Below are 17,303 nucleotides of genomic sequence, written 5' to 3'. Positions count from 1 at the left end.
AGAACATAAGAAACATAAACACATAAACATATATACCAATAAATTAAGCAACAACAACAGAAGAGACATTAATACAAGTAAATAATACAAATAAATAAATAAATAAAGTGCTATGAGTGTGTGCGTGTGTTGCGTGCGGCGTGTGCGAGTGCTTCGTTGAGGAGCCTGATGGCCTGTGGGTAAAAGCTGTTTGCCAGCCTTGTGGTCCTGGACTTCAAACTCCTGTAGCGTCTGCCTGACGGAAGGAGTGTGAATAATGAGTGTTGTGGATGTGTGCTGTCCCTGATGAGTCCCTGATGTTCTGCGTAGGACTCTAGATTTATAAATGTCTTGCAGTGAGGGGAGGGCTGCCCCAACAATGTTCTGTGAGGTCTTGATCACCCGCTGGAGTGCCTTCCTATCACGTGTTGTACAGTTACCGTACCAAACAGTGATGGAGGCGGTAAGGACACTTTCGATAGTGCATCTGTAGAAGCAACTCAGGATTGTGGTGGACATGCCAAATTTCCTCAGTCTTCTCAGGAAGTACAGTCTCCTTTGGGACTTCTTCAGAATTTGTTGGGTGTTGTGAGACCAGGTGAGGTCCTCGCTGATGTGTGTGCCAAGGAACTTGAAGGTTTTCACCCTCTCCACCTCAGTCTCATCAATAAACAGGGGTCTATGCGGCTCCTTTTCCCTTGTTCTTGGGTCGATGATCATCTCTTTAGTCTTATCTGTATTGAGAAGGAGATTGTTATCACGACACCAAGCTATGAGGTCCGCCACCTCTCTTCTGTATGATGTTTCAACACCACCAGTGATCAGTCCGATGACTGTAGTGTCATCTGCAAATTTAATGATGCTGGTGTTGTTCTGGGAGGCCACGCAATCGTAGGTGAAGAGCGTGTAGAGGAGTGGACTCAGCACACACCCCTGTGGGGTCCCAGTGCTCACAATTCTTGAGCTGGATGTGCGGTTGTGGACTCTGACTGACTGGGGCCTGCCTGTGAGAAAGTTAAACACCCAGTTACAGAGGGAGGGAGACAGGCCAAGTGTGAGGAGCTTATCTGTGAGTTTGTGGGGGCTGACTGTATTGAATGCAGAGCTATAGTCTATAAATAGCATTCTGACGTATGTGTCCTGGCCCTGTAGGTGAGAAAGGGCTGTGTGGATGGCAGTGTTGACTGCATCATCCGTGGACCGGTTCTGGCGATATGCAAACTGTAGAGGGTCCACGGTTGCCGCCGGGATGCTCTTTTTGATGTGGGTCATGACTACTCGTTCAAAGCACTCCATAACAATAGGAGTGAGTGCTATAGGGCGATAGTCATTCAAGCAGGTCACGTTGCTCTTCTTGGGTACGGGCACTATGGTGGTGGACTTAAAGCAGGTCGGTACAGATGCTTGTGCAAGCGACAGGTTAAATATGTCAGCAAGCACATCAGCTAGCTCTGATGAGCAAACCCGAAGTGCACGTCCTGAGATGTTGTCTGGCCCTGCTGCTTTTCGTGGGTTTGTTTTGTTTAGAACCCTGCGCACATCAGCTGATGTCACCATGAGAGGTGAGTCCTGTGTGCTCCCCAGGTTCAGCCACCCTCTCTGCTCATCAGGAGTTTGGGTGTCAAAGCGGGCATAGAACTCATTCAACTCATCAGGAAGTGTGGTTTGGCTGGACGTGGCTACGCTACTCTGCTGTCGATAGTCTGTGATGTGCTGGAGCCCCGCCCACATGCGCCGAGGGTCTGAGGTGGAATAGTAGCCCTCCAGCTTCTGTCTGTACTGTCTTTTGGCCTCTCGTATGGACCTCCTCAGGTCATATCTGGCCTTTTTGTAGTCATCAGCGGTGCCCATGACAAATGCAGTCGAACGAGCACGTAGCTTAGCCCTTACATCACAGTTCATCCACTGTTTTTGGTTAGGGTATTTTCTGTAATACTTGGTGGTGGTAACAGTCTCTATGCATGTGCTAATGTAGCCAGTAACAGCAGAAGCATATTCATCCAAGTCAACAGTACAATCTTCCCTCCCCGCTGCAGTTTTAAACACATCCCAGTTTGTGCAGCCAAAGCAGTCCTGAAGTACTTGATCAGTTTCTTCATTCCATACTTTAACTGCTGTACGTACAGGGGGAGCTTTTTTAAGAAGTTGTCTGTATGTTGGATAAAGGAATATAGAGATGTGGTCAGCCTTTCCAAGCCTTTCCAATCATCTACAATTGGTCAATGCTAAATAGCTTATGAATATGCTGAAGACATGTTGGACTGTCAGCGAGGTGCTCATTACGTGAAGGGCTAAGTTGCGGCATATCTAATAAAAAAAAATAATTTAAAAAGCAATTGGAATAGCAATATTTGACCAACCACGTTAATAACGTCAGATTCTAACGCCTTATGTTTGCCAAAGTCAATGACACAAGTCACCATAAGCACTATTTATAGCACTTGTGCCACTGACTTTGGCATACATTCAACAACACCGGAGTGCTTTAAACTCCAAAGGTAACGTTTACTGAAAAAAAAAAAACACTTATCTGTAGATGCAATCATTTCCTAAATTCAAAACATGATTTAATCTGATGAATTATTCTTTTGCAGTCCATATTTTTGGTCTTTAGCACAAAAAAAATACATTCTGTGTTTGTTCTCCTTTAGGCAGGCAAAGTAGGCAAAAAGACGCACCACCTCCTCACCTATTTATAAACTGCTAGGCCATTCAATTAAAAATCAATTATACCACACACATTATAACTGCAAGGAAACAATATAACTACGTCATAATCGTGCTGTACATTGTGAAATATGAGATGCTTATGGTTTCCAACTCCACGAAAAATAAATAAGGGACATCTTGTTTTATTTGTGCCTTTTTGTTAAATTAATTTTCTATCTGAAATTATTTTTATACTATACGACTTGCACCTGAATTGAATTAGATCCATGTTTTGAAGTAATAGAGAACTGAGCCAAAAGGCAAAGCTCTCAATTTATAGGTCGAGCTATATTCCTACCCTCACCAATAGTCATGGGCTTTGGGTAGTGCCCGAAAGGACAAAATTGTGGGTACAAGCGGGCAAAATGAGTTTTCTCCATAGGGTGGCTGGGCTCTCAGAGATACGTTGAGAAGCATTGTCTTCCAGGAGAAACTCGGAATAGAACCGCTGCTCCTCCGCATTGAGAGGAGCCAGATGAGGTGGCTCGGGGATCTGGTCACCTCCCTGGGGAGGTGTTCAGGGCATGTCAGACCGGTAGGAGGCCTCGGGGAAGACCCTGGACACATCGTTGAAGAGCCTATGTCTTTTAACTGGCCTGGGAAAGCCTCCAGTTCCGCCGGAAGGAGCTGGACGAAGTAGCCGGCGAGACCCATAGTCAACCTGATCTCGGATAAGCGGAAGAAGATGGATGGATGGATGGATGGATGGATGGATGGATGGATGGATGGATGGATGGATGGATGGATGGATGGAGAACTCATGCTGTTTCGTGGTTGAATATGGCCTATTATTAATTTTAAAAATATGCATATTTACGCAAATATTGTATTTTTTGCCAAAATTAAGCAGCTTAAAACATAAAAATGGCTAAATGAACCAAATACAAATATAAGGCATTAAAGGAAGACGCATTCAAAGACGTTATTACGATATGGAGTATTCTACACTTGTCACTAGATGTCAGTAATGTTCGGTGAGACACACAAGCACCAACAGGCTTTTATGACAGGTTTGTCACAATAATCCTGAACACATATTTCTAATAAAAACACAGGCTACTGTTGCGGCCATAACCCATGCCAAACTGAAACTCAACTCTGTCTTATTTAGGTCTTATTTATGGCTTATTTTCTATTATTATGTCTACGATATTTGGTAACAGGAGTGTAAAGGTAACTATAGGGGTGTTATTTCATGTAGAGGGCTCTAATAATGTTAAAAATCGTATTTAGAAGGTTGTAAAGAGGTTTTCTACCGACAAAAACATTGCATTTATAAATAAGGAATCCTACTTAGCAAAAAATAATTTAAAAAAAAAATCACATTCATTAATTCCATTAAAATTGCATAAACTATTTTTCATTGACGTGGTTAAAAAGGGACAAAGTGCGTCCCTTTTCCCATAAATACTTCTGTTTCTAAATATGGGACGATTCTGTTTTTCAAGGGACATTTGACAACGCTTGGTGCTATGTATTTTATAGCTTGTGTTTTTTCTTGCGAGTATGAGCTTTATTTCGTGGAGTCACCATTGGCCGTCGCTGATTCCCGTGTTTGAAAAACTTTGTGTGAGCGCCACACAAATTTTCCTCTACATACCAACTTTTGCTGAAAAATTTGCATTTGCACATTTCACCCCTGTTGACGCAACTTCTTTGTGCACAGCAGCCTTTACAAATGAGGCTGCAGGCGAGTAAACCTCGTTTCAATGAAGCGAGCGTCCGTGTGTAATTGTATCTGCCGAGAATGTACCTTTGGAGTGGAAGGAGATGAGGCAGTCACACAGCGGCCAATTTTCCACTGGCTCATTGAGGATGACGTCCTCCGGAAAGATGACCACGGTGATGTACTCAAACCTGCATAGTCTCTCCAGTATCTGAGTCATTGGCTTGGACTTGGACTTCTTCATCATGCAGCAGATCCCCACCATGATCTGTTGCTCTGGTGGCTGAACAAGGACAAAAAAAAAAAAAAAGTCGAGACAGAGAGAGAGGAGAAAAGAGGAATTTTAATGGTTCTGATCCATTACCTGGTCTAACCACTTATGTCCCCCTAGCACACCATGTGTCAGGAGTGTCCAAAGCGCAGCTCCCTTCCATTTATTTGTTTTTTTTTATTGGCCCTCGGCATATTCTACAAAGAAAATTAATTAACTGCTATAAAGATATATTACAGTGGAACCACGTCAACATACAGTAAGTGGTTGGCGACATTAGGCGAAACTGAAACTGAAAATTCATATCGGCCACATCCTTAGTACACACCCATGTTAAACTGCACTAACTGGGCCCGATTAGCCATTTTTTTTCTCCCCGGTGTCATGTGACTCGTTAGTGTTACAAGATCTCAGGTGTGTTAGATATGACAGGGCTTACGCAAACATGCAGCTGATCGTGGCGGCCCGCCATTACAAATGTTGCCTGGCCGGCGGCATCTAGCTAGCGTTCTTGTCAAGCTACAAGTGGCTATTACGTTCATAGGCTACATCAATGATCATCACAACTCACTTTTTTAAGGCGTCACTTAACAAGCTTGATCGTATTATCATCATAATACTTATGGATTGTCTTCAAAACACGAGTTGTGTGTCGAAGTTGTTCAACAGAAACACTTTAGGCCAGGGGTGTCAAACTCGTGCCATGGAGGGCTGAGACACTGCAGGTTTTCTTTCCAGCCAGTCACTAAAGCAGGTGATTTTATTGATCACCACCTCCTCTAATTTGAGGGAAGGAGCTCATCAATCAAATCACCTGCTGGAGAAAAAACCTGCAGTGTTTCGGCCCTCAATGGCACGAATTTGACACCCCTGCTTTAGACAGTGACGTTACCACAGGCGTCTCCAACAGGTAGCTCGTAGGCTAGCAGTAGCTCACCAGCTGATGTTGAGTAGTTAACCAAAGAATATTTGCTTCACCTATTAATATTTTACAAGTGTTCTATTCAAACATGATGCCTGTATTTAATGACAAATGAGCACACTGAGTGAATAAAGTACAATTTAAATTTTGGCAGTCACATAAAACACAAATAGCTCACCTCTCCTTTCTTTTTGTCAAAGTATATTTAATAAATTAACAGTGATATAATGGTGCTGCAAGTTGGATATACCTGTGCTATCATAACCCAGGACAGATTTCTATAACAAAAACATTTAAATTGTTATTTTGTTAATTGTGTTATTTTGAACTAAATATATTATTGAACAATTAATTTTCCATGTATTTGTATTACTCTAAAAAAGGCATCAAATTAAATTTAGATCTGTGTCAAATAGTACAAAATGTTGTACTTTTGTACTAATCACATCGTACTATTGGACTAAATAGGTCAGGTAGCAAAAAAGGGCTCGACATTATAGACTCATTTTAAGTGCTAACAGTTTTGCAATGTTCTCAGTTCATGTTCTGCTTGTTGTTGGAAAAAGTAAATAAGTAAATAAATAAATAAGTCATAAAAAAATTATATTTGTCATAAAAAAAAAAAAAACTGCTGACGCAGCAGGGGCACGACACAGCGACAGCAATCCCATGCAGCCCATCACCACAGCTTCAAAAAAATCCCTGTATGGTGTTATCGCTCCCACATTCTGGCCACTGTTCAACATGTCACCTCATGGCAAGGAACTCTCTTATAAAAAGGTATTGTTTACTTTGTGATCTTATCTGATCACTTCAACTAATAATAAAAGTGTATTTACAAAAGGAAAATATTCAAAGTTCAATGTTCAATTCAATGTTCAAAGTTTTTTAGCAAGGGCCACACAGTAAAAAAATGTAAGCATGGAAGGGCCACTTTAATATTGTGTAAAGCAATACATGTAGATATGCTAAGAGGTTATATATACTTCAAGAAAAAAACTGCATCTCAGCTTTGTGATATACGTGAAAAGTCTTATTTATATCAACTTTTTGCGGTTTTCTACCATTTTTGCATTTTTTTTTACATTTTCCAAATATTTTAACTTTCTTCTTAAATAATCTTCATCCATTTTCTTCTCATAATATTATGACTTTATTCCCATAATATTGTGACTTTTTCCTATAATATAATTTTTTTCCCCAAACCTAAATTTTCCAAAAATTACAACTTTATTTTGCTTTGTTATTTTGACTCTCAAAATATTACGGCCTAAAAAAAATTAAAATCTTTAATATTTCAACTCTATGCTACTAAAATGACATTTTCCCCTCTCTTTTCCCCCCCCCCTACTCTTGAAATTGCAACTTTTTTTCTCATTTCTCATAATACAACAGTTTGACTTTATTTTCGTACAATGTTAGCTGTTTTTTTTCCATTTTTGCTGTTATAGTCTTTATTAAGTATATCATATTTTGACATTATTCCAATAATATTTTGACATTTTCCCCGACCTAATTTTCGAAAAATTACAACTTCATCTTGCTGTGTTTGTTTTTCAAATGATGACTTACAAAAATGTCTTTTTTCTTGAATACTTCAACTTCATGCTACTAACATGACGTTTGTAGATTACACTTATTTTCTCTTAATATTTTGAATTTATTCTTGTAAAATTACTGCAGATTTTTCCATTTTGCTGCTGTTGTTGTTTTTTTGTTAGTTTGCTTGTTAAATTATATTTTTAAAATACATCACCATGGGCCAATTAAAAACAGCCGCAGGATGCAAATGGCCTCCGGGCCACACTTTGGATGCCCCTGCATTACATCTACCGTCCTGCTTTAGCGAAGAGGTTGTGTGAAATTCCTTACTGAGTCTGTGTCTTCGTCGTCCTCATACAGTTCCATGTCTGTCCTTATGCTATCATCCAAGACCTCGCTCTCATCGTCTTCGCAACCCACGAAGAATCTGGGAGCGGCACGCCGGCTCTCACCCGGACTGTTTGGCTCGGACATCACAGTCTCCCACTGCAGCCCTCAGCGTCCCACCGCGCCATCGTACGCCAACACCAATGGAAGGGCACGAGGCCAGAGGACACGAACGATTCAACTCTGCCTAACAGCAGACAGCAGAGATGGTGTGGTGGGATGCAGAGAAAAAAATGATCCTTAGTAAGTGGCATTCAAATGTGAGAAGTGGAGGGGAACTATCATTTCCAGTAGTTCTTTGCAACAATGCTGTCACTCATTCCTCATTCACATGAGACTGCTCTGGACTTCGAACGGCCCTTCAGCAACTTGGAAGCTAAAACACCAGTTATCCCTGGACTTTTCCTCCATTTTGATGCAAGGTTCTCTAAAGAAAACAGAAAAAAACACATTTTTAAAATCTGGTTTCAGGTGAGCAACATTTGTCAAACACCAGACCACTGTCACATTTTGAGTTCCAGGATAATAAATTTAAATAAAACACACCTGCAGTAGCACTCATAGGCTCACATACACTCATCACAGTCACATTTTTCTTTTTTTTTTAAAGATTTTGTGAAGTCTGTTCGCCCTCGCTCATACACGTATACACTACCGCTTCTTTTTTAATTTTTTTAGATTTTTACCGCCACCTAATTTATTTTTATTAATTAATTTATTTTTTTGGTGCTATCCATTGGTCATCGCTCATAAAGTCCTTTATATTTGACGCTATCTGTTTGCCCTCGCTCATAGGTATACGTTAACGCTACCTCTTTTTTATTTTTTTTCATAAACACATACACTACCAGTCAAACGTTTGGATACACTTCCTCATGCTATTGAATGAGAAAGTGCATCCAAACGTTTGACCGGTAGTGTAATGTCTGCGTAACGTGTCATTACAACTCCGCACAGTAGATGCCATCGTAGCTCTGCTGCTAAACACACCTCATACACAACACATAAAAACACACCGGAGGTCATGCGCATTTTGGCCAATCGGATGCCGGCATGAATTTGACATAAACCGAAAAATACGCTAACCGGGTCGTCCACTGCAATTATTTTGATGACCTAATTATTCATTGTAGAAACAAAGCAATTATGCAACGTAGTCCTTTATTTGTACTGTCAAACAATAACTTGTGTCTATTCCAAAAAATTACAATACTGTCTTACAAATCATGCTTGAGTAACAAAGACCTTGACCACTTACTATACTGTTGCACATTTAACCCTGACAGAGCAGTCTGCTGCTGAAAACAACTACAGTAAGGCACTAAAGGTCATGAAGACAGGACAGGCAGCAGACTGCCATAGTGCACAACATCGCTCAGCGCTCTGAAATGCGGCGTTTACTGGCAGACAGCCCATCCAAACAGTCAACCTGGCACGGTTACTGTAGGGGTCAAGCTTGACTATTTATGGTCTAATTTCCTGCCATGGGTCTAAGCAGCCTGCATGTGAGCAATAAACAACAGACGCCTATATACAGTAGGTTCTCAGCCATTCAGGTCAAGGTAAACCACATACGTTGAATCAAAAGCAACTCTGCCACCTTGTTATTCTTGTGTCAGCAACCAAGAACATGTTCAGTTGCCCTGGATTCAACCTTTAAGACAAACGTTACACAACAGACAACTGTCCACAGGCCTCGAGGAGTAATTCAATTTACACTCTCTGTCATCCAATATCGTCAAAATAATGCTTTTGTTGATACGCAATAAACAGTACACACTGTAAGGTTTTTCAAAATAAATGAATTAATAAATGATGAATGTTTCTTGGTTGACTAGGGCCTATTGCTAGTCAAAACATATGCATATTTAAGCACATTTTCAACGAAAATTAAAATACAGTATAAGGTACGTATTCAAAGACGCAAATATGTAGTATTCTACACTGGTCACAAAGTGTCAGTAATCACAGCAGGATTTACGCTGTCCAGAAAAAACAACAAGGAACCATCCTAATGCTAACGTGTGAGTTTATGCTATGTCTTATTCATGTCTAATATGTCCTGTTTTCTCTTATTATGTCTGCTATATTGGGTAATATAAGTGCAAGGGTGACTATAGGGGTGTTATTTCATGTCTAGAGGGCTCTAATAATGTTAAAAACCACATTTAGACGATCATAAAAAGGTTTTCTATGCTGTAACTACGAAAATATTCAATTTATAAATCAGGAAACTTCACGGAAATTCACTCATCGCAGTCAGGTCTTGGACCAATTAACCGCGATAAACATGGGATTACTGCACATGTATTGAATAAAGAGGTTGTTTATCTCACGTGATGGGATCAGTTATTGATTTTTGAAACTATTATGTGTGTGTGTTGGTGGTGTATTTATTCATAGATTGCACAACAATGCACAACTCCACATCGGTCTCCTTTCTTCTGGCTAATAAGCACAGCGCACCGTGCTCTGATGAGGCGTTTGGGCGCACTACGTATTTATTGAGTGTTAGCTGAATCAGTGCCAGAGCTTTGTTAAAGAAAGTGAGAAACACTAATGAATTCGAGAAAGAACTCGTACCAAAGTATGAATGTTGCGTCTGTTATAACACAAATGCAACGTAAAGGTTCCTTCGTTAACGCAGGTTGCATGGGGAATGGTTTAACGAAGACACACAACCGTAAGTGAGCCGGGACAGTGTGTGTAATAACGATTGTACCTGTTGCTGAAGTTTACAATAAAGTTCAAGTGAGCAAGTATACCGCTCTAACCGCTCACTTCTTCAAGTTAAGTTTGTAACAGACTACAGCAATACCTTGTATATTGCAGTTACTGTAAGTGGTTCCAGAGCCGACCATGATAAGTGAATAACCGTGAAGTAGGATTCCTTCTTTATAAATGGAATATTTTCATAGACCATAGAAAACCTGTTTACGTCCTTCTCTATAGTTTTTAACATTGTTAGAGTCCTCTAGACATGAACTAACACCCCTAAAGTCATGTTACACTCCTATTACCCATTACAGTAGACATAACAGAAAATTAGACATAATATAGACTAGCACAAAGGCCGCACGGTGGTCTAGTGGTTAGCACGTTGGCCAACACAGTAACAGTCTGGAGATCAGGAAGACCTGGGTTCAATTCTCCCTTGGGCATTTCTGTGTGGAGTTTGCATGTTCTCCCCGTGTGCGGGTGGGTTTTCTCCGGGTACTCCGGCTTCCTCCCACAAGGAACTCTAACATGTCCATAGGTATGAATGTGAGTGTGAATGGTTGTTTGTCTATATGTGCCCTGCAATTGGCTGGGTGTACCCGCCTGTCGCCCGAGGTCAGCTGGGATGGGCTCCAGCATGCCCCCACGACGGTATAGAAAATGGATGGATGGAATGGATACACTAACACATGTTAGCAGTAAGAGACTTTCTAGTTTGTTTGTTTACTTCAGGTACTTCTTGTGGTGGCTATTGTCATTTATGTAACATAACGTAACATTAGTGACACCTAGTGACCAGTGTAGAATACTACGTACCTAATGTGTTTTTCAGTGCGTTTTCTTAATGTCTTATATTTGTATTTTTGTTCATGTAGTCATTTTTATGCTTGAAAATGCTTACGTTCGGCCAAAAATATGTAAACTTAGTTTAAACATGCATTTTTTAATTTATTAATATAATAGGCCATCTTTGCTATTTCGCTGTGTTTTTCTGCTTGTAAAACTATATTTGTAAAAGGTGTTACGTATTAACATTTATCTGCTCCCTGAGGGACTATGATCATGCTGATGCGTGTTGGTGAGGAGTTATTTTACATCTTGAAAACACTGTCTTTGAAAGTCTATTTAAAAGTCTCTTTCAAATCAGTCTATTTAAAAAGAAGAATACCATTTTTCAGGAACTCACAATGTATCGCAATAGTTAACTCAAAGCACAATTAAATTGAAAAGCGTGACCCTAGAAAACGCACAAATCAAAACTTGTCAGTCTAGTTTTAAATTCCACAGAACCGTGACAAAATTACGATTGCTGTTTTGTATAGGAAATGTGCAGAGGCCACATGACGTCCACTTTACAAAAACAAAAATAATTTCATGTGTCGACATATGAGGCAATGACAGTAATAGTAAATTTGTGTTTCCTATAATATTGAGCATATTGTCCAGTTTAGCCCTGAAAGCTAAATTCTACATTGCCCTTCCACTGGATTCAGACAGTTCGACCCAGTTACTGTCATTAGGCGATTTTAAGCAATCGAAAGTGTCAGCATGCGTCAGGAATTCCAGTAAAATATCAAAATATGGCAGAGTTTTGCCGCATGATGAAGATGTCACAACTGATGGCACAGGATGACCGCCGCTATCGTTATCGTTGTGACGTCTCGTTGACAAATACAGGTGGGCTATGTTCAGCTAGATGTGGCAGCAATTCGTTTAAAGGGAATATTCGTCATAACATGGCGACCAACCTTACTATTATTATCATAATTATAATATTAGATGGTGGCGTATCAGTAAACGTTGAAAAGCAACGCTAATGTTAGCATAACCTTAGCATCCAACAGGCTCAGCAATGTAAACAATTTCCAAATCTGCATAGGAAGCAGATGCAATACATTTGCATGCCTTATATTTATAGCAGTAACAATAACATTGCGTTAATAATATTGTAGCCAACTTATATTTGACAAACAAAATTAAAAAACAAACTTACAGTGTGACTGGAACGATCGCATCCCTGCCGTCAGGTCGCTTCCTGCCTTGATACTTTGAACGTGAAACCTACCTTAATGATTCGTGCAGAAAAAAGTAAGATCGACGTTTAAATTAACCAATAGCATAAGAGAAGACTTCTGGAAAGGGGTGCCACAAAAGACCACAAGAGCCAATAATCAACGGCCAAAGGCGAACCGCGTCAAGAGCTTAGAGGCGAAGGACGTTAGCGGCCTCTGCCGGTTTTGTGGATAATAGCAACCACTGTGACAAACAAGTTGCACATAAACGTTCCAGTGACGACGATGAGAACGATGACGGTGACAGTGACTTAATAAATGCACTTGAAGAATTAGGATAAAAATGTGTCAACTTGTGTTTGCAATAAAATTGATTTCTGCATCATTCCAATGTTTATAATGACAGAATTTGCGCACTTCCTGTTGGTAGAAATGCTACGAGAGGAAGCGCTACACTGTAATTATGGGTGGGCAATCAGCCTACTGCAAATTTTGGTATCGATCCGATACCAAATAAATACATGGCCAATGATAGCAATAGCGACATTTTTTCTGCCTTTGATTTGTTGATCATGATCATAATCACAACAAAACACAGGACAAAGATTCTAGGCAAAAAAAAAAACATTAGTGTTTGTAAGCAGTTTGTAAACAGCATATTTTTTATTGCTTATTTTATTAAGCAAAGTGTATGTTAAAAGATTAATTTAATCTACATTGAACACTGGAAAAATAGCATTTGTTGCCTGTCCCCGATTTGTAAAATTAAACATGACCACAAAATATATTTTTTTTACTCCTTCAGGAATTTCATGGGAAGGCCAAAAGTAAGTTCACTGAAAAATGATATTTTTATCATCAATGCCATGTGGTTATAATTCATGTATTTGTTAATTCTATACTAAAAATGTGTTACTCAAATGCACGAGTGTGGCTCAGGACACTGATCTGCATTACGGTATACTGTATATCTGGATACACCATACGTCGCACCCGCCCGTGCAAGCCGCTGAAGCCACAGAGAGGCCATCTTACCACTCACATCTCGTACGTAGCGGACTACATTCGCACAGCGTACATAGTGTACAAAGCAGATTAGGAGGCTCGCAGAACATCTATATTTTAAATTAAAAAGCGGGGAGATTCTCCCATTCCTTCAAGTAACGCAACCTTCGTCCCTTAAAAACTTGATACGTTATTCTCTATCTTTTGGCAATATTAAATGTACTTTTTCCCCTTCCAATTCTCATTGCCTTTGGGACAAAATTCTACTCTGCACCCTGGCTCAGCACTCCCCTATAGCAATGCATAGTTTTACTTCTCTAGAAAGAGATTTTAATTTTAACTGCATATCCCATCCCTTTTTCCACTAAAATCCATGGTCATGATCCTTTACTTTTTTTTTTCTTACTTTCATACAATTCACTATGCTCTCGTCTGTACAAAATATGAATCATCAAAGAGAGTGACTTTGGACAAGTTTTAAAATCATTTAACATTTTGCTGATTTTTTTTCTGATTTTTTTTGTTTGTGTTATGAAATAGAAATAACCTCTTTTCTGATATATAAATATATTTTAACAAAAAACACAGGAATAATATGTAATATAATATGTAATAATATATAAACATTGTCTCCATGTGGGGGTTCATTTTAAATTCGGATAAAAACAAAAAAAATGTATTTTTTTATATTTGTAAGCAACGGCAAATTATTCAGTAGTCTAGTCGCGGTTGTTTGTTTACATATCCCCCACGGCCCCTATGTAAAGCCGTTATGACTCAGGTATGGTTTGATATCGCCAGAATGAAAAAAAATATATATCATTCCCGAGTCCTTATGACTAAGCTCAAGCACACCTGTTGTGCAAGGTTAGTCTGAAGACTAACCTTGCATTTAGTGTGAGTGACAGACTTAATAACTCAGAAGTTCTTCCATAAGTCATTGTCGGAGAAGTGTTTCTTGTGAGTGGCAATATGGCGGCCGCGTGGCTTCACAAGTCATTGACCAATGGTCTATCCAGATATATAATACAGATCAGTGGGCTCAGGGGCCATTTGTGGCCTATGTTATTGGCACATTGTAGAAATCAAATTAAACGCTAAAAAAAAACCCAGCAAAAATGGGAAAAATAGAGCCAAAAGGCACGATGTAAAGAAGAAAGCTGACATGTTCGCACTAATAATTAATAACACAAAGCTCTGGCTTTAATTGTATGTAAATAGTTTTTTAAAATCCTTTTTTATAATATAAAATTAAAAAATCAAAATAATCACAGCGGCCCCCCGCAGCCTTCCATTTTACTGTATGCGGCCTTCGGTGAGAAAAAGTTTGGATACCCCTGTTCAAATGAATCATCTTGCCTTAGGAAACTTGGGAAACAAAAATGAAATAATGTCGCCTGAGATGGGCCAAAACACATTTAGAGTAGTTCAATATGTGTATTATCAGATTTGTATATGTACTGTATATTTAAGTTTTTATGATTATTTTTAAGAGGGTCCTTTGGGTGATTCTTAAGTTGTTTCAATACTTTGACCTGTGCAGAGATGTCAGGTAGTGTCTGTTACATTGGTACAGTTAAGCAAGGAATGCGGTGCTTAATGAAGTGCAGGTGTTGGGTAAACAGAGGCAGGCAATGGTCTGGTTGCCTGAAAGCATAGCCTTTTATCAGGCAACAGTGCTGCAGTCAACTCTGGTGAGAAAAGAACAACTGTTCTGTGCTATGACAGGGAAAACGTGTTGAAACAAATCCACCAATTCAATATTCATTCTAGTGCACACTGAAAAAAAAGACAGGATTGGGAAATACTTTGTGGGAAGCTTAAGTTTTTACTTGAAGCAAAAGGAGAGCTTGAGGCGGATGGTTGGTGGAAAGAACAGAATTTCCCTTATTTTCTCGAACTTTCCCTTAAAATGTCCCTTGGCAAGTTGAAGTGTAGCCTGTTGTTTAGTGTTTTTGCATGCACACACTGTCCATCACAGTGTCGTCATCATTTAAACACTAATTAAAAAGCAATTAGTTATACAGTAGTTACCCGTTACACGGCCCCGCCCATTTGTGCCGGCAATGCGCAAAGGCGACTCAAACCCGGCGGATATCCTTGTGTGTGCGGTGCACCTGTTTTTGAACACCTCACCTCTGTAAACAGACAAAAATGGGTGCCTAAAATGCAATTTGGTCCACCCTGCACGGGATAATCCACTTTATGGACCAGAGTGGATTGTCATGCACTGTTTGTGTGTTTGAGTGTGTGCATGCAAGTGCCTGTCCAGGCTGGCGAAAAGCCCTCCCTGTGACGTAATGTCCCATTTCCCACACTGGACATATTTCAAATAAGGACCAGTCTGCCTAAAAGCAGACAAAGAGCGAGGCATTCAGAGACAGAGTACAGGACAGACTATATATATATATATATATACGAGAGTATAGGCAACAACAGCCACAAGACCCCACCCTTTTGTCTGGGCAGTACGCGAAGGAGACTCAAACCTGGCAGATATGGTCAGTTACAGTTCTGTCGAGCTGCAGTGTACCTGTTTTTGAACACTTCACCTCCGTAAATGGACAAAACTCAGTGAATAAGATGAAATTTGGTCCACCTTGCATGGGACAGTTCACCTTATGGACCTCCGATTTTGGGGTATATTTTGCACTCTGTGTGTGTGCGTGTGTGCGTAGGTGCACGCACGTGCCTGTCCAGTCTGGCGAAAAGCCCTCCTCGCGACATAGTGTCCCAATGCCACACGGCCCCAGCTGTTTGTGTCGGCAACGCACAAAGGCAACGCAAACCCAGCGGATACCCTCAGCTACGCCGCTAGGCCGCCAGGTGCCGTGTACCTGTTTTTGAATACTTCACCTCCGTAAACAATGAAATGATGAAATTTGGTCTGCCTTGCACAGGACAATCCACTTTATGGACTAGCGTGGATTGTCATGCACTGTGTGTGTGTGTGTGTGTGCATGTGTGTGCCTGTCCAGGCTGGTGAAAAGCCCTCCCCGGCGATGTACTGTATATATTTGAAGTAAGGGAGTATATACAGAGCATATATCGGACAGGACGTATAGGCGACAACATCCACATGGCCTCCGGTTGAGGTGTTTTGAACTCTTCACCTCCAAAAATGAGCGCATAAGCGGTGTGCTGCCATTGTTCAGTGGAGAATGGCACGGGTCTGTTACAGGTCTACTAAATCTGCATTTCAGGTCAGGAACTTTACTCAAAATAAAATAATCATCTGTTGCACTTGCAGAAACACTGTAAACCAGGGGTGTCCAAAGTGCAGCCCAGGGGCCATTTTTGGTCCACAGCACGTTCTTTGTAATGAAATACATTATTAGATATTACTTTCATTTTCTTCATCACCTATAACACAAAGCTTACAGTACAATATACTGACCTACATTGGATTGCTTCTAGCATCTTTAATGTACACATCAAAGTGGCCCCAAACATCCTTCCATTTTTCTGTATGCTATACAACATTATTTTAATTTTTTTACTTGAGAATTTTATCTATTGGAGTATTAGCTGCCAGTTTCATTTTCATGATAATTTAAAACAATCATTTAATAATAATACTAAAAAAATGATAAAGAGAGAATTTGGGGAGAAAAATGTTGTTCCTTTTATGCACGGACTGAAACGGTAGCCCTTACTAGCTATTTAGCTTCCTGTGTAACAGTAGTGAACAATGGTGACTGAAGCCACATCCAGATGGTTGATATACAGTAGATATCAGTGCAGAATAACATGCCGCATTTCACTGCCAGTAACTGCAATGGCATTGTAACCTTTGAAACAGTAATTCATTAGATCTGATAACTGGAAATCAATATCAATTTTAGTAACACTGTTATTTTTAACATCGTTACTCCCAACACTGGTTTTGAACATGACAACCGTTGCTCGTTTCCTCGTCTTACTTTATTAGACTTCGCTCTGCTATGGAGGCGAGGCGAGGAGAGAACACAGCAGCCGTACAACGCCAAAAAAAAAAAAAAAAAGAACAGGTTTTGAACACACTTCTTTCAGCAGTTCCTGTTTGAAGAGTTCATGGGAAGATCAAATCTCCGTGTGGAGTTTGAATGTTCC

The 17,303-nt window shown here is 40.1% G+C and overlaps 2 protein-coding genes across 10 annotated transcripts in view; one reads left to right on the top strand and one right to left on the bottom strand.

Annotated features, from left to right (window-relative positions):
• The window catches only part of ppip5k1a (diphosphoinositol pentakisphosphate kinase 1a), a 64,328-nt gene extending 52,004 nt beyond the window's left edge, over window positions 1–12,324 (bottom strand). For all 9 annotated transcript variants that reach the window (XM_054771798.1, XM_054771799.1, XM_054771801.1 and 6 more), the window contains exons 1-3: window positions 12,188–12,324; window positions 7,420–7,903; window positions 4,442–4,637 (exon numbers count right to left, since the gene is read on the bottom strand). In XM_054771798.1, the coding sequence (XP_054627773.1) occupies window positions 4,442–4,637; window positions 7,420–7,563 (340 nt within the window). In that variant the 5' untranslated portion in view covers window positions 7,564–7,903; window positions 12,188–12,324. The remainder of the gene's footprint in view (window positions 1–4,441; window positions 4,638–7,419; window positions 7,904–12,187) is intronic.
• A 699-nt stretch (window positions 12,325–13,023) lies between these two features.
• The window catches only part of LOC129179017 (aggrecan core protein-like), a 43,576-nt gene continuing 39,296 nt past the window's right edge, over window positions 13,024–17,303 (top strand). Inside the window, exon 1 of the mRNA XM_054771794.1 lies at window positions 13,024–13,033. The gene's annotated coding sequence lies outside the window, so the exon portion shown is untranslated. The remainder of the gene's footprint in view (window positions 13,034–17,303) is intronic.

This window comes from Dunckerocampus dactyliophorus, chromosome 3, assembly GCF_027744805.1.
Source record: "Dunckerocampus dactyliophorus isolate RoL2022-P2 chromosome 3, RoL_Ddac_1.1, whole genome shotgun sequence".
Taxonomy (NCBI): domain Eukaryota; kingdom Metazoa; phylum Chordata; class Actinopteri; order Syngnathiformes; family Syngnathidae; genus Dunckerocampus; species Dunckerocampus dactyliophorus.
The sequence above is the reverse complement of the archived record's forward strand: the minus strand, read 5'-3'. Positions and strand labels throughout refer to the sequence as shown.